The 22886-nt window shown below is 36.1% G+C and overlaps 1 protein-coding gene across 3 annotated transcripts in view; it reads right to left on the bottom strand.

Moving 5' to 3' along the window:
• LMBRD1 (LMBR1 domain containing 1) overlaps positions 1-22886 on the bottom strand; it is a 184492-nt gene that overhangs the window by 5478 nt on the left and 156128 nt on the right. The window contains exon 15 of one of the 3 annotated variants that reach the window (XM_064287815.1): positions 5-22376. The exons of the other annotated variants lie outside the window; for them this stretch is intronic. Within the exon in view, the coding sequence (XP_064143885.1) occupies positions 22321-22376 (56 nt within the window). The 3' untranslated portion in view covers positions 5-22320. Of the gene's footprint in view, positions 1-4; positions 22377-22886 lie in introns of those variants that run through there. 3 annotated transcript variants of the gene reach the window in all.

Raw genomic sequence — 22886 nt, forward strand, 5'->3', positions numbered from 1 at the left:
GAGATGGTAGAAGCAAAAAAACAAAAAAAATCAAATCATTTTAATCCATAGATCTAATAATCCATTAATGTCTTAAATTGGCTTATATTCTTCTTATGCCCACCACCAAAAACATACCTTAAATATATTTCTTACCACATTATTTTACATATTTACCACTTTCAAAGAGTCTGAGCTTTGACACCAAAACTCAAAACTAAACCCATTGCCGTTGAGTCCATTCTGACTCACAGAGATCCTAGAGGACAGGCTAGAACTGCCCCATAGAGTTTCCAAGGAGCGCCTGGTGGATTCGAACTGCTGACCTTTTAGATAGCAGCAGTAGCGTTTAATCACTAAGCCACCAGGGTTTCTACAGGACTAAGCAAAACTGCCCCATAGGGTTTCCAAGGAGTGGCTGGTGGATTTGAACTGCTAACCTTGTCGTTAGGTACCTGAGCTCCTAACCACTATGCTACCAGGGCTCCAACACAACCCTCTAAAATAAGAAGGTAAAAATCATTGTTAATGTTCTGCTTTGTGGTTGAAAAAAATGACACTGGACTAAACACACACACATGAGTACGTAACAGCTCACTAATATGTACATATTATTATATATATATAGGGTGGCATATACCCACAGAAAACTTTTGGCTAATAAGCCCATGCATATATTTCACATTCAAGCAACAATCTCACACTAAATATATGGAGAGGGCCTCTATCCTCACCATCTGTTGTATTCCAGCTGCTCACCTGAATCACAGATATTAAGAGACCTATATTTTCTAGAGTTACCTGACTAAAGAAATTACAATAAATATTTTGAACTTGTTTTGACCTTGAAAGCCACTTTAAATGGATGATTCATTTAGGGATTGTGTTTTAAAGTCAAAAGTATTAACAGGATTTCTGACTGTTGTTCCTCGAAAAGACCTGTATAAAAGTTCCAATTAAAGATTAAACATTAACAATGAAAAACTAAACACGGGGGGTCAAACTATTTTTCTTCTGATGACAGGGAGGCCATCTGAAAAAGATCAAAATTCAAAGAGCCAAGAAAAGGCACCTGTACTACTATGAATAAATCAGACTTCTGAGTCCTACTACTGCTACCCTTCTTCCATCTCTTCTCACATAACATCAAAGCAGAGAAATAAGAGAAAATACAACTAAACCTTCGTCTGTCACATAATGGCAGCCTCAACAGATTTACCTGCTAAGTTTTATTATATTCCCTGTTTCCTTTTAGAACACTTGTTATGCCATTTTTAATGTATGTAGACTGCCACTAAGATAACTTCGGTTATTAACTATGATAAATAGCACTTCCAACTTTAAGTATATTTTTAAAAACAACATTCAGCATTGATTTAAGCCACAATTAAAGTATCATCATGTTAAATCTTCACTTGAAATCAATTTATAATTAATTACACTGTGTATTTATACTTTATAAAATGAATCCTGTGTTCCATGGAGCCCAGTGGCACAGTGGTTAAGAGCTTGGCTTCCAACCAAAAGGTCAGCAGTTTGAATCTACCAGTTACTCCTTGGAAATCCTATGGGGCAGTTCTACTCTGACCTATAGGGTCACTATGAGTTGGAATCAACTTGATGACTTTTCTTTATGCTACATATGCATATATAGAGAAGGCATTTGACAAAACTCATGCACCATGAAGAGTGAATTTTAAAATATGTATTTGGGCTAGTGACAAAAAAAAAAAAAAACTGGTTGCAAATTTGACTATTTAGTATGCCAGTTCTTATTCCATGGTTTCCCATAATTATGCTAACTTTGGTTCCTGATTGAGGTTGTGCTGCTATGGAATATTTATAATGTACACATAAGTCTTAACTGGATACAGTCTAAGGAGCTTGGACTTTATTGTGAAATGAATGAGAATCACCTATCAAATGATTTTAAGAAAGGGAATAACATGAGTGGAGAGTAGACTGGTGAAGGGGAGTGAGACTGGGAAGAGGTTCACCACGTCAGACTATTCAAGTGAAAAGATGAGCTCATCAAACTTAGCATGGGCTGTAGGACAGAAAAGTAAGGAGTTAGATTTGAAAGGTTTTCAGGAAGTAAAATTCCAGTTCATCACTGTTTTACTGTTAAATGGATTTATAGCATATGAAATACAAACATATAACAAGATTTCAGAAACAATATACATTTAGATAAGGACAGAAAAAAATGAAATATTTAATAAAAGCCAAAGTTGTATATTTTATCTTAAAATTTTAAAAAAGTGACATACAGTTAAAGCAATGTTTTGTTTACTCTCACTGGGGGAGCTAAAGAAAAGGGAAAGAATTGTCGAACATCAAAAATCTTAGAAATTATAAAGGAGACAGTTTTATATTTTAAGAACACACAAAGCACAAAAGATTAATAAAGACAGTGCTTAACAGCATTAAAATTCATTAAAGAATGAATTTTATAATGATCATATTTAAGAACCAATAACTTGTATTGGGCTTTGATTATAGTTAATTAAGTTTAATATATTTCTAAGGTGCTAAAATATATACTTCTCCTTTAAGAAAAAATTTTCACAATTTCATTAGTATTACTAACTGGCCATATAAAACTTTTTAAAAGGTAGTACAAAAGTAAGTGTCAGCATATAACCTGTAGAATCAATCATAAACTGTATCAGTGAACTCTAAATTAAGGAGATTTTTTTTTTTTACCATCCACTAGTCTTCATTTCCCAATGACAGTCAAATACAAAACAACTGTTTTCTATTACTTTGTTTTATCTTTTTCATAAAACAAAAGTAGTTTAATAAGTACATCAGAAAATATTAAAGTTAAAGAGAGAGAACCTAGATGTAGCTTGAGTTGGCCCCTCGTGTACTGAGAGACTCTGGAATGAGTCACTTAACTTCTAAATCTCAGCTTCTTTGTCAATGATGTGCAGGTAATACCTGCTTGTGGTATATAGTTATAGGATAGATTAACCTTCTGAGAATAAAATTTAGAGAGAAATCTACATGTGATAAAAAAAAAAATGGTGTTTTAGGAATTAGCAAACTTAAACAATAATCTATAAATGAAGTTTGACAGATTTATTTAGGTTGGCTTTGGTGTGGACTTTTGGAAAACTTAGTTTATACCTAATTAACTACACTCTCTTAGTTAAATTTTTATCAACACAATTAAAATGTCACCTAGAAAAAGAACCTTCACATCAGGAGACTTTCTGGGTCTCCAGGAATCTCCAAGACAAATGATACTCTGATCAATACTCAATTTTGGGGTCTGCATGGAGATCTTACCGGAAAATGGACACAAAGCATCAGGCTATCTCACCTGGATAATACCAATAAGATCAATAAGGCACTCTTTCTGATTCCACTTTTACCAAGAAACAGTGGGAGCATAAATTTTGTTTTCCATGCAGATTCTCTCTGGTAAGAATTCACTAACCTTGAGCCTTTGGTTTCCTTAATAGTTAAACTTTCTATGGTAAGTTAATAAACGGTCATTTGTCTGATATATTAGTCTCTTCCTGTTAGGTTAGATGAAGCCAAATACACATGCTGAAGACTAAGAACAGCGACATTCTTAATAATTTTTTTCTCATCACTAACTTCAATGTAGCTCTGCCCATCACATAAACTTACTAATCAAATCAAAAAAAGTTAACAACACAAACTTACTTGTTCAACAAACAAACAAAAAGATTATTAATGTACGATACTTAACTATGAAGAACAATTTTAACATGCTTTAAACATGCCTGGGCAGTCATTTGCTTATTGTTTTCCCAGGACCTCATTAACGTCATAATATAGGAATAAAACCAGGAGCAAACAGAATGCGAGGAGGGCTATCAGCTGATGAGAGCTTTCAAACAATTATCTAGAAGATGGAAATTAACATTTAAATAGAGTTGCCAGTGATGAGCTTTCCTAGTTCTTGACTGTTAAATATGAATGGGCACACATATAAACGTATCATCAGATTTGTACAAAAAGCTAGATAGGAAAAAAACAAGATAAATAGAATTTTTTCTGTGAGGACACAATTTTACTTAAAACCACTAAAAGTTTAGTATCTTTGGATATTCAAGATATATCCATAAAACAAGAGTAGGATGCTTAAAGAAAACAATACTCAAGGAAAGTAAGAATTTGATATATGAAATAAAAATTTCAGGAGAGAGTCTAAAGACAAAGATGAGTACATATCCAAAAATCTACAGCAAAATGGCAGACAGAAAATCTGGAATATGAGATGAGAGAGATGAAGAGATCCAGCAACAAGAGCTTAGAAAAGGAAAATAGAAACTATCAAGTTAGCTTCAAAGAGCAAGACTGGCATTAGATTTCTCAACAGCTAAAATGGAAACTATAAGATGATGTAATGTCTTTAAAGTTCTCAGAGAAAAAGATTTCTTACATAGAATTCTAAGTACAATTAAACTCTCAACTGATAGGACAAAATAAAGATTTACAGATATACAAGGCCTTTTCAAATACGTATGCCTCACAAACTTTTTTACAAAGTTAGTTGTATGTACTCTAGCAAAACTGGGGAGGGCGGGTAAGAGAGGAATAAAAAAAGAGGAATATATGGTTTATAAGATATTGAAGTCTAATGAACAGAAATTGTAGGATTAGAGCTGAACAGCGGAATCAAAAAGCAGTTCATCCAAATAAAAATGATAAAAAAAGTCAGTAGATATCAAGAACAAAGTCTCTGAGGTATAAAATGGGTTCCATGCAAAAGATAAAGTGAGCAAGAAGATATCCTGCATATTAATATCTTACTTATGTTAATTTGATAACACTTCAAAAAAAAAAGACAAAAGGACAAATGAAAAGTATATGTTTCAATTCTATAAATGTTGTTTGAGGGATATATAAAGATATATGCATTTTCTTATCCTGAAGGAACTTACAATTCCATAAATGGGTAAGATAAAGATATATAAATGACCAAAAGTCAAGATAAAGTAAGATAATAATATAACAAGCATAAATGCTACGAGAATTTAAAGGCGGCGGGGAGGGGGGGAACCCAGGATACACATGCTTGGAGGTTCAAAAATAGAATGCTGGGTTTAAAATACACCTTGTGAAATGACTGGGGCTATGATTGATGATGGGGAGGGGTAGGGCAGAGACCTGTGGAGATATTTCAAGAATAGTCGAAAAGTAAAGGTGGAAATGATGGCCATGTTCATAAAGTGTATGAAAAAAAGCTATACAGTTGTAACCAACTGCTGTTGAGCTGACTCCAACTCATGGTGATGCCATGTGTGTCAGAAGAGAACTGTGCCTCATAGGGCTTTCAATGGCTTATTTTTCAGAAGTAGAGCACCAGGCCTTTCTTTCTTTGAGTGGACTCAAACCTCCAACCTTTTGGTTAGCAGCTGAGTGCATTAACTATTCATACTACCCAGTGGCTTATAAAAACCTGTAGGATGGGCTAAATAGTGGCGTCCTTAAATGCTGGACTGAATTTATCAAATGGTAAGTGGGGAGCACTTAGGGTTTTTATTGGAGAAATGGCATCATCAGAGTACTTTAGGGCAATGGATTTCACGGTGTGGGCCCCAGACCAGAAGCATTAGTATATTCTCAGGCCCCATCCAGATTCCCTGAGTCAAAAACTTTCCAATCTATGTTTAACAAGTCATCCAGGTGATTCCGATGCCTGTCAGAATTCGATAACTACTACTTTAAAATGATTAAGCCAACAGCACTGTGTGCGGTAGATCAAAGTTTGAAGAAAGTTAAAAGATACAGTAATTTATCTGAGATGTAATGGAAGGTGAGATGGCACGGTCATATGGCAACTGAAGCCTTTAGCAATTGATGTCTGTGGAGAAAGAGTGAACACCAAGATGACTGTGCTTTGGAGAATGAGAGCAGTTTGTGAAGTCAGTAAATACAGTCCAAAGTCCTTACCGTCTTCTCCCAAAACCAGTCACTATAAACATTCTTATAAATGCATTACCAAAGTAAGGCAAGGCTCTATAATATTTTCATACAATTGGTAAAAGTCAGAGCTATCCAAAGGAACCTAACAGGCTATTTTGCTTTTTCCCTTGACCATGAGGTAATGCCCTAACCCTACATATTGCATTGCACTATACACATGCTTGCAGATGCCCTAACCCTACATATTGCATTGCACTATACACATGCTTGCAGCCACAGGAAAATCTGATGAGAAAACGTGCTAGGACCAACTTAAGTTATTCTATTAGTTCTATATTTATGAAGGAATACCAAGAACAAAACAAAGTCAAACAGGCTCAGAGGAAAAGAAATGTATAAACTTAAAAGTTGAAAATTGATTTTATATTAAAGATAATTATTCTTGATATTATCAAAAGTAGAACATGAGTTTTATTTTCAAGTTAAAACTCTAAAAAACATGGGCATCATCCTCTTCTCTCTCTCATATACTATACAGACTCATTAGTAAATACCATTGGCTCTCTACCTGCATAATATATCCAGAATCTGACCACTTATTGCCACCCTGGTTCGAGCCACCATAAGCTTTCCCTTGGATTATTCCAACAGTTGCCTGTCAATCTGCTTTTAATCTTGGCTCATTATTGTCTATATTAAGTTTTGGCAAACTATGGCCTGCAGGCCAAATCTGGTGTGCCACTTGTTTCTGTTAGTAAAGTTTTATTGGAACATAACCACAGCCATACATTTCCATATAGTCTATGGAAGCTTCCATGACATCACAGAAGAGTAGATGGAACAGAGACCATTTCGGCCCACAAAGCCTAAAATACTATCTTTACAGAAAAAGTTTGCCGACCCCTGGTCTACATGCAACACACTAGTCAGAGTTATCCCTTGAGAACGTAAGTCACATCAGGTCACTCTTCTGCTCACAATTTTCTAGACACTTCCCATCTGACCTTCCTAAAATTGTGTTTGCTGTTCCTCTACCTCCTCCCTTTGGCACTGTCCCACTTGGCATTTGCTGATGTCTATCTTAACTGCTCTTCCCCAGGTATGTGCATTTGCTTCTTATGGTATTTTTAGCTCAAAATGTTACCCTCTCAGTAAGAATTTTCTCTTCTATTATATTTAAATTTTGAAATCATCCCTCTTCATGAGCACCGCATAACCACTTTTGGTGCTTTATTTTTCTCCATAATGCTTATCATCTGACATACATATTTGTCTCCTTCCAGTAAGCTCCATGGAAACAGGAATATTTGACTTCTATTCACTGTTGTACTCCTCATACCTACAATAGTTCCTGCCACATGGCAGACATCAATAAATCTTGTTAAGTGAAAAAGCAAAGGAGCAAAAGATAAATAAAACTAAATGATCATATGGGACACTGAAAATTGAGACATTTATAAATTTATCTTGGAATTTCAAGACTAACAGGACTGTGGTTCTCAGTATAATGGAAGAAGATACATAAATATCTTCTAAAGATGCCTGAATTGCTATCATTACCTAATGCAGTATCCTCAAATTACTTTCTAAACCAGGTTATGAAAATGATCACAATTCTATTAGACTTAGGCGCATCGCTTTCAATACAAAAGCTTCCCATAAGAAAATAGAAAAACTGCTTTATCATTAAAAAGAGGTGAGAAGTTACAGAGAAATCTTAAATTGTTTAAGTGCAGATGTCACCAAATATAAAACACTGTCTTGGCATATAAGTTGCTGAGTTATTAAAAAATCTTCAGCAAGTTTTAAAGTATTATGCACCTTCAAAGAAGAGGTTTAATTTCTAAGTTTTTGATATGTTTGTTGTGAATTTTAACTGTTCTTTTGCATACAACTCAGATTTGGTAAACCTCGTCAAAGAATGGACTCATTTTACATGACCTAATATGTCTATAATTAAGTCAAAGTTTACTTGATGCTAGAAATTTACACTAGAAGAAAATCTAGGGGATAAATTATTTTATTACTAACTCAAAATTAAAAATAAACAAGAAACATTAACCTTTTTTTAAATTTTTATAATTTTTATTGTGCTTTAAGTGAAAGTTTACAAATCAAGTCAGTCTCTCACACAAAAACTTATATTCACCTTGCTACACACTCTCAATTACTCTCCCCCTAATGAGACAGCCTGCTCTCTCCCTCCACTCTCTCTTTTTGTGCCCATTTTGCCAGCTTCTAACCCCCTCTACCCTCTCATCTCCCCTCCAGGCAGGAGATGCCAACATAGACTCCAGTGTCCACCTGATCCAAGCAGCTCACTCCTCACCAGCATCCCTCTCCAACCTATTGTCCAGTCCAATCCCTGTCTGAAGAGTTGGCTTTGGGAATGGCTCCTGTCCTGGGCCAACAGAAGGTCTGGGGGCCATGGCCAGTGGGGTCCTTGTAGTCTCAGTCAGACCATCAAGTCTGGTCTTTTTATGAAAATTTGGGGTATGCATCCCACTGCTCTCCTGCTCCCTCAGGGGTTCTCTGTTGTGTTCCCTGTCAGGGCAGTCATCTATTGTAGCTGGGCACTATCTAGTTCTTCTGGTCTCAGGATGATGTAGTCTCTGTTTCACATGACCCTTTCTGTCTCTTGGGCTCATAGTTACCTTGTGTCCTTGGTGTTCTTCATTCTCCTTTGATCCGGGTGGGTTGAGACCCATTGATGCATCTTAGATGGCTGCCTCCTAGTGTTTAAGACCCCAGATGCCACTCTTCAAAAGTGGGATACAGAATGTTTTCTTAATAGATTTTATTATGCCAATTGACTTAGATGTCCCCTGAAACCATGGTCCCCGAACCCCTGCCCCTGCTACACTGGCCTTCAAAGCATTCAGTTTATTCAGGAAACTTCTTTGCTTTTGGTTTAGTCCAGTTGTGCTGGCCTCCCCTGTATTGTGTGTTGTCCTTCCCTTCACCGAAACTAGTTCTTATCTACTATCTAATTAGTGGATACCTCTCTCCCACCCCCCTCTTGTAACCACAAAAGAATGTTTTCTTCCCAGTTTAAACTATTTCTCAAGTTCTTATAATAGTGGTCTTATACAATATTTGTCCTTTTGCAACTGACTAATATCACTAAGCATAATGCCTTCCAGGTTCCTCCATTTTATGAAATATTTCACACATTCCTCACTGTTCTTTATTGGTGCGTAGTATTCCATTGTGTGAATATGCCATAATTTATCCATTCATCCGTTGATGGGCACGCTGGTTGCTTCCATCTTTTTGCTATTGTAAACAGTGCTGCAATAAACATGGGTGTGCATATATCTGTTCGTGTAAAGGCTCTTATTTCTCTAGGATATATTCTGAGGAGTGGGATTGCTGGATCTTATGGTAGTTATATTTCTAGCTTTCTATTTTTTTTTTTAAGGAAGCACCAAATCGATTTCCAAAGTGGTTGTACCACTTTACATTCCCACCAGCACTGTGTAAGTTTTCCAACCTCTGCACAGCCTCTCCAGCATTAATTATTTTGTGTTTTTTGGATTAATGCCAGCCTTGTTGGAGTGAGATGAAATCTCATTGTAGTTTTAATCCGCATTTCTCTAACAGCTAATGATTGTGAACAATTCTTCACAATCTGTTAGCTTCCTGAATGTCTTCTTTAGTGAAGTGTCTATTCGTATCTTTTGCCCATTTTTTTATTGGTCTTTTTGTAGTTGAGTTTTTCAGTATCGTGTAGATTTTAGAGATCAGACGCTGATCGGAAATGTCATAGCCAAAAACTTTTCCCCGGTTTGTAGGTAGTCTTTTTACTTCTTTGGTGAAGTCTTTGGATGAGCATAGGTGTTTGATTTTTAGGAGCTCCCAGTTATCTAGTTTTTCTTATGCATTCTTAATAATGTTTTGTATACTGTTTTTGCCCCGTATTAGGGCTCCTAAAGTCCCTATTTTTTCTTCCATGATCTCTACCGTTTTAGATTTTATATTTAGGTCTTTGATCCATTTTGAGCTTGTTTTTGTGCATAGAGTGAGGTATGGCTCTTGTTTCATTTTTTTTGCAGATGGATAGCCAGTTCTGCCAGCACCATTTGTTAAAAAGACTGTCTTTTCCCCATTTAACTGTTTCAGGGCCTTTGTCAAATATCAACTGCTCATATGTGGATGGATTTATGTCTGGATTCTCAATTCTGTTCCATTGGTCTATGTATCTGTTGTTTTACCAGTACCAGGCTGTTTAGACTACTGTGGCGGTATAATTGGTTCTAAAATCAGGTAAAGTAAGGCCTCCCACTTTGTTCTTTTTTTTCAGTAATGCCTTATTTATTCAGGACCTCTTTTTCTTCCATATGAAGTTGGTGATTTGTTTCTCCATCTAAGTAAAGAATGTCCTTGGGATTTGATTCAGAATTGCATTAAATGTATAGATCGCTTTTGGTAGAATAGACATTTTTATAATGTTAAGTCTTCCTATCTATGAGCAAGGTATGTTTTTCCACTCATGTAAGTCTCTTTTGGTTTCTTGCAGAAGTGTACTGTAGTTTTCTTTGTGTAAGTCTTTTACATCTCTGGTAAGATTTATTCCTAAGTATTTTATCTTCTTGGGGGCTACTGTAAATGACATTGATTTGGTGATTTCCTCTTTGATGTTCTTTTTGTTAGTATAGAGGAATCCAACTGGTTTTTGTATGTTTATCTTATATCCCGATACTCTGCTGAACTCTCCTATTAGTTTCAGTAGTTTTCTTGAGGATTCCTTAGGGTTCGCTGTGTATAAGATCAAGTCATCTGCAAATAGAGATACTTTTACTTCTTCCTTGCCAATCTGGATGCCCTTTATTTCTTTACCTAGCCTAATTGCTTTGGCTAGATCCCAAACACAATGTTGAAAATAGCGGTGATAAAGGGCATCCTTGTCTGGTTCCCAATCTCAAGGGGGATGCTTTCAGACTCTCTCCATTTAGGGTCATGTTGACTGTCAAAATGCCCTTTATTATGTTGAGGAATTTTCCTTCTATTCCTATTTCGCTGAGTTTTTATCAAGAAAGAGTGTTGGACTTTGTCAAATGCCTTTTCTGCATCAACTGATAAAATCATGGGATTCATGTCTTTTATTTATGTGGTAGATTACATTAATTGTTTTTCTAATGTTGAACCACCTCTGCATACCTGGTATGAATCCCACTTGGTCATGGTGAATGATTTTTTTGATATGTTGTTGAATTCTATTGGCTAGAATTTTGTTGAGGATTTTTGCATCTACATTCATGAGGGATAATACATTCATGGGGATATTGGTCTATAATTTTCTTTTCTTGTGGTGTCTTTATCTGGTTTTGGTATCAGGGATATGGTGGCTTCATAGAATTAGTTCGGTAGTATTCCATCCTTTTCTATGCTCTGAAATACCTTCAGTATTAGTGGTGTTAACTCTTCTCTGAAAGTTTGGTAGAACTCTGCAGTGAAGCCATCCGGGCCAGGGCTTTTTTGGGGGGGAGTTTTTTGATTACCTTTTCAATCTCTTCTTTTGTTATGGGTCTATTTAGTTGTTCTACCTCTGTTTGTGTTAGCTTAGGTAGGTAGTGTGTTTCTAGGAATTCATCCATTTCTTCTAGGTTTTCAAATTTGTTTGGGTACAGTTTTTCCTAGTAATCTGATACGATTCTTTTAATTTCAGTTGGGTCTGTTGCAATATTGCCCATCTCATTTCTTATTCGGGTTATTTGCTTCCTCTCCTTTTTTTCTTTTTTCAGTTTGACCAGTGTTTTATCAATTTTGTTGATTTTTTTCACAAAGCTTTTGGTCTTGTTAATTCTTTGAATTGTTTTTCTGTTTTCTATTTCATTTAGTTCAGCTCTAATTTTTATTATTTGTTTTATTCCGGTGCCTGCAGGTTTTTTTGTTGCTCTCTTTCTGATTGTTCAAGTTGTAGGGATAATTCTTTGATTTTGGCCCTTTCTTCTTTTTGTATGTGTGCATTTATTGATATAAGTTGGCCTCTAAGCACCACTTTTGCTGTGTCCCAAAGGTTCTGATAGGAAGTGTTTTCATTCTCATTGGATTCTGTGAATTTCTTTATTCCATCCTTAATGTCTTCTATGATCCAGTCTTTTTTGAGCAGGGTATTGTTCAATTTCCAAGTGTTTGATTCCTTTTCCCTGCTTTTCCTGTTATTGATTTCTACTTTCATGGCCTTATGGTCAGAGAAGATGCTTTGTAATATTTCAAACTTTTGAATTCTGCTAAGGCTTCGTTTATGACCTAATATGTGGTCTATTCTAGAGAATGTTCCATGTGCGCTAGAAAAGAAAGTGTACTTGATTGCTGTTGGGTGGAGTGTTCTGTATATGTCTGTGGCATTTAGATCTTCTGTGTCTTTATTGAGCTTCTTTCTGGATGTCCTGTACTTCACCAAAAGTGGTGTGTTGAAGTCTTCTACTATTATTGTGGAGCTGTCTATCTCACTTTTCAATGCTGATAGTTTATGTATCTTGCAGCCCTGTCACTGGGTGCATAAATATTTCATATGGTTATATCTTCTAGGTGTACTGTCCCTTTAATCATTATACAGTGTCCTTCCTTATCCTTTTTGATGGATTTAACTTTAAAGTCTATTTTGTCAGAAATTAATATTGCCACTCCTGCTCTTTTTTGATTGTTGTTTGCTTAATATATATTTTTACATCATTTGAGTTTTTGTTTGTTTGTGTCTCTAAGTCTAAGGTGTGTCTCTTCTAGGCAGCATATAGATGGATCTTGGTTTTTAATCCATTCTGCCACTGTCTGTCTCTTTACTGGTGCATTTAGTCTATTTACATTCAGGGTAATTAGGGATAGGTCTGAATTTAGTGCTATCATTTTGATGTCTTTTTTTGTGTGCTGTTGACAGTTTCTTTTTCCCACTTTATTTTAAGTGCTGAGTAGATTATCTTTATACATTGTCCTTTCCTCATATTTGTTGTTGATTTTGTTTCTGCTGAGTCTCTATTTTTTTCTGGTATTTTATTTTGATGAGCAGGATAGTTTGTCTCCTTTGTGGTTACCTTATTATTTACCCCTATTTTTCTAAATTTAAATCTAACTTTTATTTCTTTGTATCGCCGTATCTTCCTCTCCATATGGAAGGTGTATGATTATGTTTCTTAGTCCCTCTTTATTATTCTAATGTTTTCTTCTTTTATATAATAACATCACTAGTATCCTGAGTTTTTTTTTTTTTTTAAATCTTGCTTTTTTTTTTTTTGGATTTCCCTGTCTGGGTTGACTTCTGGTTGCTCTGCCCAGTGTTCGAGTCTTGGGTTGATACCTGATATTACTGATTTTCAAACCAAAGAACTCCCTTTAGTATTTCTTGTAGTTTTGGTTTGGTTTTTACGAATTTTCACAAATTCCTTAAACTTGTGTTTATCTGGAAATGTCTTCATCTCACCTTGGTATTTAAGAGACAGTTTTGCTGGATATATGATTCTTGGCAGGCAATTTTTTTCCTTCGTTTTTTTAAATATGTCATCCCATTGGCTTCTTGCTTGCATGGTTTCTGTTGAGTAGTCGGAGCTTATTCTTATTGGCTCTCCTTTGTAGGTGACTTTTTGTTTATCCCTTGCTGCTCTTACAAGTCTCTCTTTCTCTCTGGTTTTTGCAAGTTTGATTATAATATGTCTTGGTGACTTTCTTTTAAGATCTACCTTATGTGGGGTTCAACGAGCATCTTGGATAGGTATCTTCTTATCTTTCATGATATCAGGGAAGTTTTCTGCCAACAAATCTTCAACGATTCTCTCTGTATTTTCTGTTATCCCTCCCTGTTCTGGTACTCCTATCGCTCGTAGGTTATTTCTCTTGATAGAGTCCCACATGATTCTTAAGATTTCTTCATTTTTTTAAATTCTTTTACCTGATTTTTCTTGAAATATATTAGTGCCAAATAATTTATCTTCGAGTTCAGAAATTCTAGCTTCTACTTGCTCGATTCTGCTCCTCTGACTTTCTATTGAGTTGTCTACTTCTGTAATTTTATTGTTAATCTTCTGAATTACTGATTGCTGCCTGTCTATGGATTTTTCCAGCATATTAAACTTTTCATTATGTTCCTGAATAATCTTTCTAATTTCTTCACTTGCTTTATCTGTGTGTTCCTTGACTCGTTCTGTGTATTGTCTCATTTCCTTCCTGATGTCTTGAAGGGTTCTGTATATTAAACTTTTGTATTCTGGCTCTGGTAACTCCAGGAATGCACTTTCATCTAGAAGATTCCTGGATTCTTTGTTTTGAGAGTCTGTTGAGGTGATCATGGTCTGTTTCTTTATGTGACTTGATATTGACTGCTGTCTCCAAGCCATCTATAAGTTCTTGTATTAGTTTATGCTTGCTTACTGTGTCATAGTTTCTTGCTTTGTTTTGTTTTGGTATACCCCTGTGGGTTGCTTGAGCGAGCTAGCTTGATTATTTTCACCTTTGGAGCTCTGACGTTCTGTCCCCAGATGGCTAGAGCTGTTATCAGGTATATCAGTCTAGGAGTCCATTCAGTTTTCTTGTATGAATTCAGCTCAGTTTTTCAGGTAGCTGATCATCAAGTGTGTGGTACAGGCCCTGTCCTACAGTCTCAGAGGGGCGGGGGTGATTGGTGTATGTACCGATATCTGATTGCAGCAGGGGGTCATGCTCTGAACAACGCAGGGGCTGAGAACTGACCCCCGAGTGTCTCTGAGGAAAGCGCATCCCTGTTCCCTAGAGCATTCAGGTGGGTGGGTTCTGCAGACGGACCATGGGCACCCAAAGTTTTTGGTTGTAAGGACTGGGAGGTACCAGTTATCTTTGACCCCTGTCGCAGGTGGCTGGGTGGCCTGAGTGAAGCTACCAGTCCTTAGGCCCCTGATGTGGGCAGGCAAGGAACTTGTTTAATAGGCAAAGCAATGTCAAACATCAAACACCCACTTCTCCACCACACAGCTTAAACAGTTGGAGTCTGCCAACAAGGGCCTATTTTCCCGAAATAGGCCCACACAGGTCCATACAGAAAAGAAATGTGCTCAAAGTCCACGGACCATTTTTGCCTCTTCAGGATCTGCTTCTGTCCTGAGCTCCCCCGGTTAGTGGAGGTAGCAAATTATCTTTTCCCCCAGATGCAATTTTTTTCCTTCCCCAAGGCTGGGAGGATGGCTCTAGTTGCTGAACAGTGCCTATCTCAGGCCCAGGGAGTTCAGCCACTGAAGCCGGATTGGGGGTGGAGGGGCATGGTAAAATATACACAAGTATTTAGCTTTTGCCTAGAGTGCTGTTCTTCTCAGGTTCTGGAGGTTTGAGTAGGCTGTGTGGCTGGCTGCTTCTCTCTGAGGAAACTGCGGCTGAACGGTATTACCAACCCGCCACCGCCGCTGAGGGAATGGTGCCGGAGGGCTTCCCACGATTCAGGTCCGGTAACTGCTCTCAGCTTCTGAGCAGTCTCTTCCTCCCCCTGCCCCTCAGTTCGTTTTCTAAGCTTGGCTTTGAAGCTCAGGGCTCCCAGCTTGTCACAAATATACTCGTTTTGCTTGTTATTTTGGGTCTTTGTTGTAAAGAGGGCTCGCCAGAAGTGTCTGTCTATTCCGTCATCTTGGCTCTGCCTCCATGAAAGATTAACTTTTATAAGAAGTTATACTTTTTAATCTAGATTGTTTAGGGAGCTCTTAGATAGCATTGTTGTCACTAGCTTTTATGTTCAATGTAAGTTCTGCCATCTTGTATGGCAAAATACATTATTAATCTGAATCACTAATTTATGAAAAATAAACAATGTATAATGATACTCGTAATGGTAGTCAGAAATAGTTATCTTCAGTGGTTCCATGTTGGCCTACACTTGGTATTTTCAGTTTTTTTTAAATGGTAGCCATTTGGGTTGAATATAGTGCTTCTCATTGTGGGGATTTTCCCCTTTTATCATTCTTTCTATACATACAAAGTTCTCTCCATCATGTATCTTGCTGCATGATCTCTTATCATTTCAGTATTTTTTATGCAAAAAGATATTCTCTAACATAACTACAGTTCAGTTATTAAATCTAGGAAATTTAACATTGATAGAGTACTTTCATTTACTCTACGGTTCATATTCCAACTCTGTCATTTAACCTGGTGATATTCTTTATAGCACTTTTATCTTTCAGTATAGGATCCAATCCAAGACCATGTATTACATTCGTTATCACATCTCTTTAGTATTCTTTAATCTGCAACAGTTCTTTAGTCTCACTGTACTCTGTAACATTGGCCTTTTTGAAACATACATGCCAGTTTTTTATGGAATGTTCAGTTTGGGTTTGTCTGCTATTTCATGATTAGATTCATGTTACCCATTTCTGGCTGAAACACCATGTAAGTGATAATGTGTTCTTCTCAGAATGATGTGCATTTGTTCCTCATTATGATGATAATTTTGAAATATTGGTGTAGGTATTACCCAGTTTCTCTAATATATAGTTAATATTTTTTCCTCTTACTACTAATGAACAATTTGTTGACAGACCTCACTGTGGTTTTACTCTGTAGTTTCCTCAACTGAGTGTAATTTGAATTACCATATGTTCATCTCTAAACACTTTTTTGAGGGGTCTTACAAATCTGCTAGGGTTTCATTCATTTCTTTAAAAGAGTTTCTTGTTCTCTGTCAATATTTTGAGCTGGTGGTATTCTTTTCATCTTAAGTAGCTCTGTAATCCATGCTGATAATTCCAATACCAGGTCTTTGCAAGTCTCTGCTGGTATTTCTTCTAGCTCTCTTTTATAGCGCCTTGTTTCCTTGTACATTTGAATATCTGACTCTGATGTGTTCGGTTCATCTGTACTCTTTTGTGGGAATTCCCTGAAGCCTAGTGCATGCCTCTAGTGAGGGCTTACACTTACTTAATGTCATGTGCCTAGAACATTGCCAGGGTGAGATGACCATGAAAATCGCTGTGGTGATGAGCAACTGGACTGCAAATCTGCAGAGAGCTAGTTTGTGGTTATTATTCCTCAGGGATAGATTCTTCCTTTCTGGCTCTTCTTGGCACTAAGGCCAACTTTGCTTATGGTTTTCTGGAAGTTATACGCCTTTACTTCTGGTTCACCCTTGGGCGATGGTGCAACCCTTGGGGTGGTGGTGAGATGAAGAGTTTTAGCTTTCTGAAAAGGTTTATCTAATTGTGAGATGCTACCACTTGGGCATGCTCTAGACCTGTGCTGTCCAATATGATACTGCTTGACACGTGGCTAGTATAACTGAGAAACTGAATTTTTAATTTTATTAATTTAAATTACAAACTGAAGCAGTGTAAAATATTTTTTCATTAAAAACAACTTTACTACTTTGGGAAGACTATATTTCACTTTAACCTTTGAAAACTTAAGTGTCTGAATTAAGAAGTGCTTTAAATGTAAAATATACAACAGGTTTTGAAGACAGTATGAAAACCCTTTGTATCTTAATAATGTTACATATGATATTAACTACATGTTGAAATAATATTTCAGACATTAGGTTAAACAAAATGCTATTTAATACCATGTTTCTTTTTATTTCTTTTGACGTAGTTACTAGAAAACTTAAAATTACAAATATGGCTTATATTTCCAATGGACAGCACTGTGCTAGACTTTGTCTCTTCCACTTCAAAAGGCTATGAAAATCCGAGTTTAAATTACCAAATTTGGTAAATGCCTTCAGGACAAAGCAGTTTTAGGGCTCTTATTTACTTCTTTGCTCTGAAGTTTTTTTCTTCACTCACATCAACAGAATACCTGAATCACCTGGAATGCTTAGGCAACACACAGGTTGCTGGGTCCCACCTGCCGAGTTTCAGATTTAATAGGCTTGTGGTGGTGCCCGATAATTTACATTCCTAATAAATCCACAGGTGACGGTGATGTTGCTGGTCCAAGGTTTATACCAACTGAGAATCACTAACTTAGACTTTTGCCTTAATATCTTCTCAGTACTTTTGATATTTTTAAAGAAGTTTGGTATTTTATTCAGCATTTTTTTGGAGGAGAAGGTTGGGGTGCTTTTACCATGAAAAGCTTTTCAACTACTTAGCCATTCAAGTCCCATTCTCTCTTGAACTCACTCCAGTTAGGCTTCCCCCCAGCACTCTATCAAAACTGCTCTTCTCAGAGTCACCTAATTAACCCTACCAGGAGACAATTTTCAGTCCTCATCTTACTTGATTTATCCTGACAACACTGAACTTTACTTGAGCTTCATGACCCTGAAAAACAGTAATGTTAATGAAGTCCATCCAACTTTGTGTGCTAGTAGAAAGAAAGATCCTTTCCCATATGACTTAAATAAGACTCACGAATGACCCTTGTTTACCTCTGACAAAGCTGACCAGACACAGACCTCCAATTTCTCATTTTTGGCTTCACAAATGATTCGCTGTTTGCTCCTTCCCATAAAAGGCCTGCCTGACCTTTGAGACACTTACAGATTTTATGGTTGAAGAGTTCTCCATATTCTAATAGTCCCCCTCTCCTTATTGTAATAGTCTTTTGAATAAATTCTCTCATTACCTACGTCCAGACTTTTTTTTTTTTTTTTTTTTAACAATCCTCAGCACTTGAAATAGTTGATCACTCTTCACTTGGTTTAAAGGAAACTACACTCACCTAGTTTTTCCTCTACCTCAATGGTTGTTGCTTCTTAGCTGTCCTTTATTGGTTCCTCTTATTGCCAACCTCTTAACACTGGGCTGTAAGAGAGCTCAGTTGTTGGTCCTTATTTGGTCTTCATTATCTCATCCAGTCTCCTAGTTTTACTTACCATTTATCCCTGACTAAGATGCATCTGACCCAAACCATGATCTTTTCAATAGCCTCATACGCATGCAAAAACTGGATAGTGAAAAAGGAAGACAGAAGAACTGATATGTTCAAACTGTGGTGTTGGAGAAGAATACTGGACACACCATGGACTGCCAGAAGAACCTATAAATCAGTCTTAGAAGAAATATAACCATAATGTTCCTTAGAAGTGAGGATGGTGAGACTCAGACTCAGTTACTTTGGACACATCAAATATTTTGGTCCTGAATATACAGGTGATCTTACAACTCTTGATGAAAGCCTTAATGTGGATATCCTTACTGTCCCCTGAAATATGTCTAAAACCAAAACCTACTCTTAAACTTACATTGTCTTAAAGGCATCATCTTCTTCTTTTCTTCCTTCTTGATGATCTTAAACATTTGTCTGTTTTAGCTACAAAACAGCTTGAAGTGGTAGAATTGTTACGATGTTGGCCCCACCCCCTTCAAGATTATCATTCCCTGGTTATTCAGTCAAAAACTTATCTAGGTATGATGAAAAGGAACTCTGCAGATGGGATTAAGGCTACTAATCAGCTGACTTTAAGATAAGGAGATTATCCTAGGTTAACCAGGTGAGCTGAATGTAATCACATGGGCCCTTAAAAGCAGAAGAGGAAGGCAAGAAAGTCAATCAGGCAGATGCTGCAGAAGACAAGGTAGGAACAAAGAGCAGGACAGCATGAGAAAGACTTGACCTGCCTTAGCTGCCTTTGAAAGAGGAAGAAGAGGGCCATAAACCAAGTGAATCAGGGCAACATCTAGAAGCTGAGAACAATCCTACCTGTTTACAGCCAGTAAAGAAATGGGGACCACAGAACTACATTTGCATGGAATTGAATTACATCAACAACCTGAATAAGCCTGGAGACAGGTTCTCTCCCACAGCCTCCAGAAAGGAACATAACTCTGTTGAAATTTAATTTCAGTCTTGTGAGACTCTTGGCAGGGGTAAAAATCAAACCATGTTTCTGGCCTACACAACTCTGAGGCAATCAATTTGTGCTATTTTAAAACTGCTAAACTGTGGTAATTTGTTACATAGCAACAGAAAACAATACACTTGACTAATTCTCTACTTTTCTACTCCTATTGTCACAATCCTTTGTCAAAGTGGCTTAACTGCTAAAATAAGTAATCTGCAAAATAAATGATTTTAGAGGTTTTACTGAAGCACACAACACACAATTTATAAACTGAGGAAGCACCGAACTCACAGAGTAAAAGTAAGTCTCACAAGTGAATTCAGTGTTCTAAGGAATGGGGAAAGTATCAAGAAAAAAGAAAGTAACTAGATCATGGGGAAGGCAGTTACAGGAAAATCAATGAATATTGTAATAATCACACCTTGACTAGATATACATTACACAGTTATGGTAAAAGTCATACATATTATATTTTAAGTAGCTAAAGAAACCACAAGCTAAATTCTGATTGGCTGATTACCTTGTAATAAACCACAAGTTGTATTAAGAATTTCCTTGGAACAAATTATAACATCTAATAAACATGTTTTTCAGACACAGAAAAGTGGAAGCAGACTCCTGAAAATGGTCAAAAGACAAGATGGAGTCTTAATTTTATATAAAGTTACAGGATGAAGTCAAGGCCACAGTCATAATTCTACAGTCTTTCCATAAAGTAAGTGCCTCCAATTATATGCTCTTATTCACCTTCTTTATCCGTGATGCAGGTTAATATTACAAGAGTTTCTGACATCACCTGCCTTGAGTCTCATGATTCGCCAATACTAAGTATCTCACATTAAACAAGAGTTTATCTAAAGAATGAAGGCAAAACTCTTATGGCATTAAAGAACCTCTACAATTTGATATTAACTTGTTCTATCCTTCACAGCACTCCCCGAACAGTCATGATCTTGTCACATTTATTGTTACTACAACATGCCAAATATATTTGTCCTGATGCCTTGTTAATGCTGGTTCTCTTCTGCTTGGAATATCCTTCGGCTTTTTTGTTTGTTCAGTTAGACTTAAATTATTTTTTTGGGCCCAGCTGAAATGTTATAGCCCCAACCCCAGACAGATAAATCATTATCCCCTTTGTCTCCCCACAGAGTTTTGTTTAAAATTTCATTACACTTTGACATTTTTTCCTGGTGTTACAATTATCAATTTTCATATCTGCTCCTTTATTAGGTTATATGCTTTCTAAAGGTAGAGACTGTATATATGTTCCTCCTGACACTTCTCTTTCCCAAAATCTAACCAAATACAATGCTTATTGTATTTGCTGATAAAGGCATAGTGATCTTTCATCTTTCCATTTTGACTCAAAAATTTTACAAAGTTTTCAAATATACATGTTCCTTTTAACAATCCTATGTTTTAAATAATTTCATATTTACACACAAACTGTCCATGTATAAATGCATCTTAGGTTAAGTAGCAATTAAAAAACATAAAAATAGCAATGTAAAGATTCCGTTGTCATGACATTATATAAAATTTAAAACCTCATTTAATTTGCACAGTGGACTCAGTATGAAAATAATAAACTACGCATTACCTGTCAGGATAAATTAAGTAATATTGTCATTTTAAGAGAACTTTATAAACATAGTAAGATAGACATGCTTCATAAAATTACTGATAAATCATTCTATTGCTTAGCAGATTATTTTTAACATAAAGTGCCTTAATTTTTTAGATGTATGACTCTCTTTTGAATCCTAAATGTTTACGAACACTTAAAACTAGGGTCTTAGTAATATTTTTATATGTTTAAATAGGAAATAAACCATTTCACCCATATTTGAACAAAATGTTTTAAAAATTCTCTAAAATGTATATAATATTGACAAGAGATCAACCTATATATTTTTAGAAATTGTTGCTCGAAAATCATCTTTCCAATGGGATTCTTTTCTCAGAAATAATTTTAATTATAACTAAATTGTAATTTTTGTTTCTAAAAATCAATCTCCAAAATTCTGTCACTCACCAGAGACAAATGACAAAGGTGTTATCAAGTGCCTCATGGGTTATTTACATTAGACCATCATCTACTCTAGTCAAATGATCCCACTAAAATGTGACAAAGAATACAGGGTTATTTTCTTTTTCTCTGCATACTAAGATTTCCTCGTTTCTGTTTAAATGGTACTGCCATACTAGTCCATCAACATACACACCACCCCATCCCCACTCCTATACTTCTGAACTCATACCCTAATTTGCTTCATCTTTCATCATCATTTTACTTAAAACACTCCAAATTATTGTATTTTGACCACTGTGTTTCAGGTATCCACGGGCAAATTTAAAGTTTACAGATGTGCTTAAGAATAAACAAAAGGTTTTGAAGGATAAATCAAATCCATAAACCTAATGGGTATGTTTTTCTACTGCAACACAACATTTTAAAGCATAAGTAAACAGAAATGTTTAAGAAAAATATTCAGTAGTTCAAAGGGAGTCATTTTAAGCACTGCAAATTAGACAGAAAAAGAAAAATACTGAACGTGATTCATAAAAAAGTGATAGTCAAGGTGTTTTATTTGACTAAAGCTTATTCATCTATAATATACAAATTCAGTTCAGCAACACAGGGCCCATTAACAGTGCCACATATTGTGAAACCCTGATTTGTTGTTTTTCTGTTAAGGTTTCAATATTAGTATTAACAATGTGAGGATCAGGATCTTCAGGATCATCCCTACCATAATTAAAAAAAAAAAAAATCAATTGAACAGTAATTTTCATTCCATTTTCACCTAGCTTTTTTTTTAACAATGACAACTCAAAGCAATTCAACTGCTGACTCTACTTATGATGTGTACGTGTACCTTTCAAAGTAAGAAAATCTGGGACTACAGTCAGTATTATAGTAGAATTGGCAGATTAAGTGATGTCTATACTAAACATTTTTTTTTTTTTTTTTTATCTAAACATTTTACTATTTATTCAGACAAAATAAAGTTATCCCCATGATATTTGTTTCTCCATCTCATCTCTTGATTTCATTCCTTTCTCCCAGTTTTACAGTTCCTTCCCTTATTTATACTGGACTCTGTGGTTGATCACTTTATTCTCTAAGCCCCAACTCCCATCTATCCTTTGCCTTCTATATCCTCAAACCACCAGTCCTACTTCAATTCTTCAGCCCACCTTGCCCAGGCAACCAGCAACCTAAGCACTGATGAATAATCATACCAGCTGTATAGAG

This window comes from Loxodonta africana, chromosome 1 (genome assembly GCF_030014295.1).
Source record: "Loxodonta africana isolate mLoxAfr1 chromosome 1, mLoxAfr1.hap2, whole genome shotgun sequence".
Classification (NCBI taxonomy): domain Eukaryota; kingdom Metazoa; phylum Chordata; class Mammalia; order Proboscidea; family Elephantidae; genus Loxodonta; species Loxodonta africana.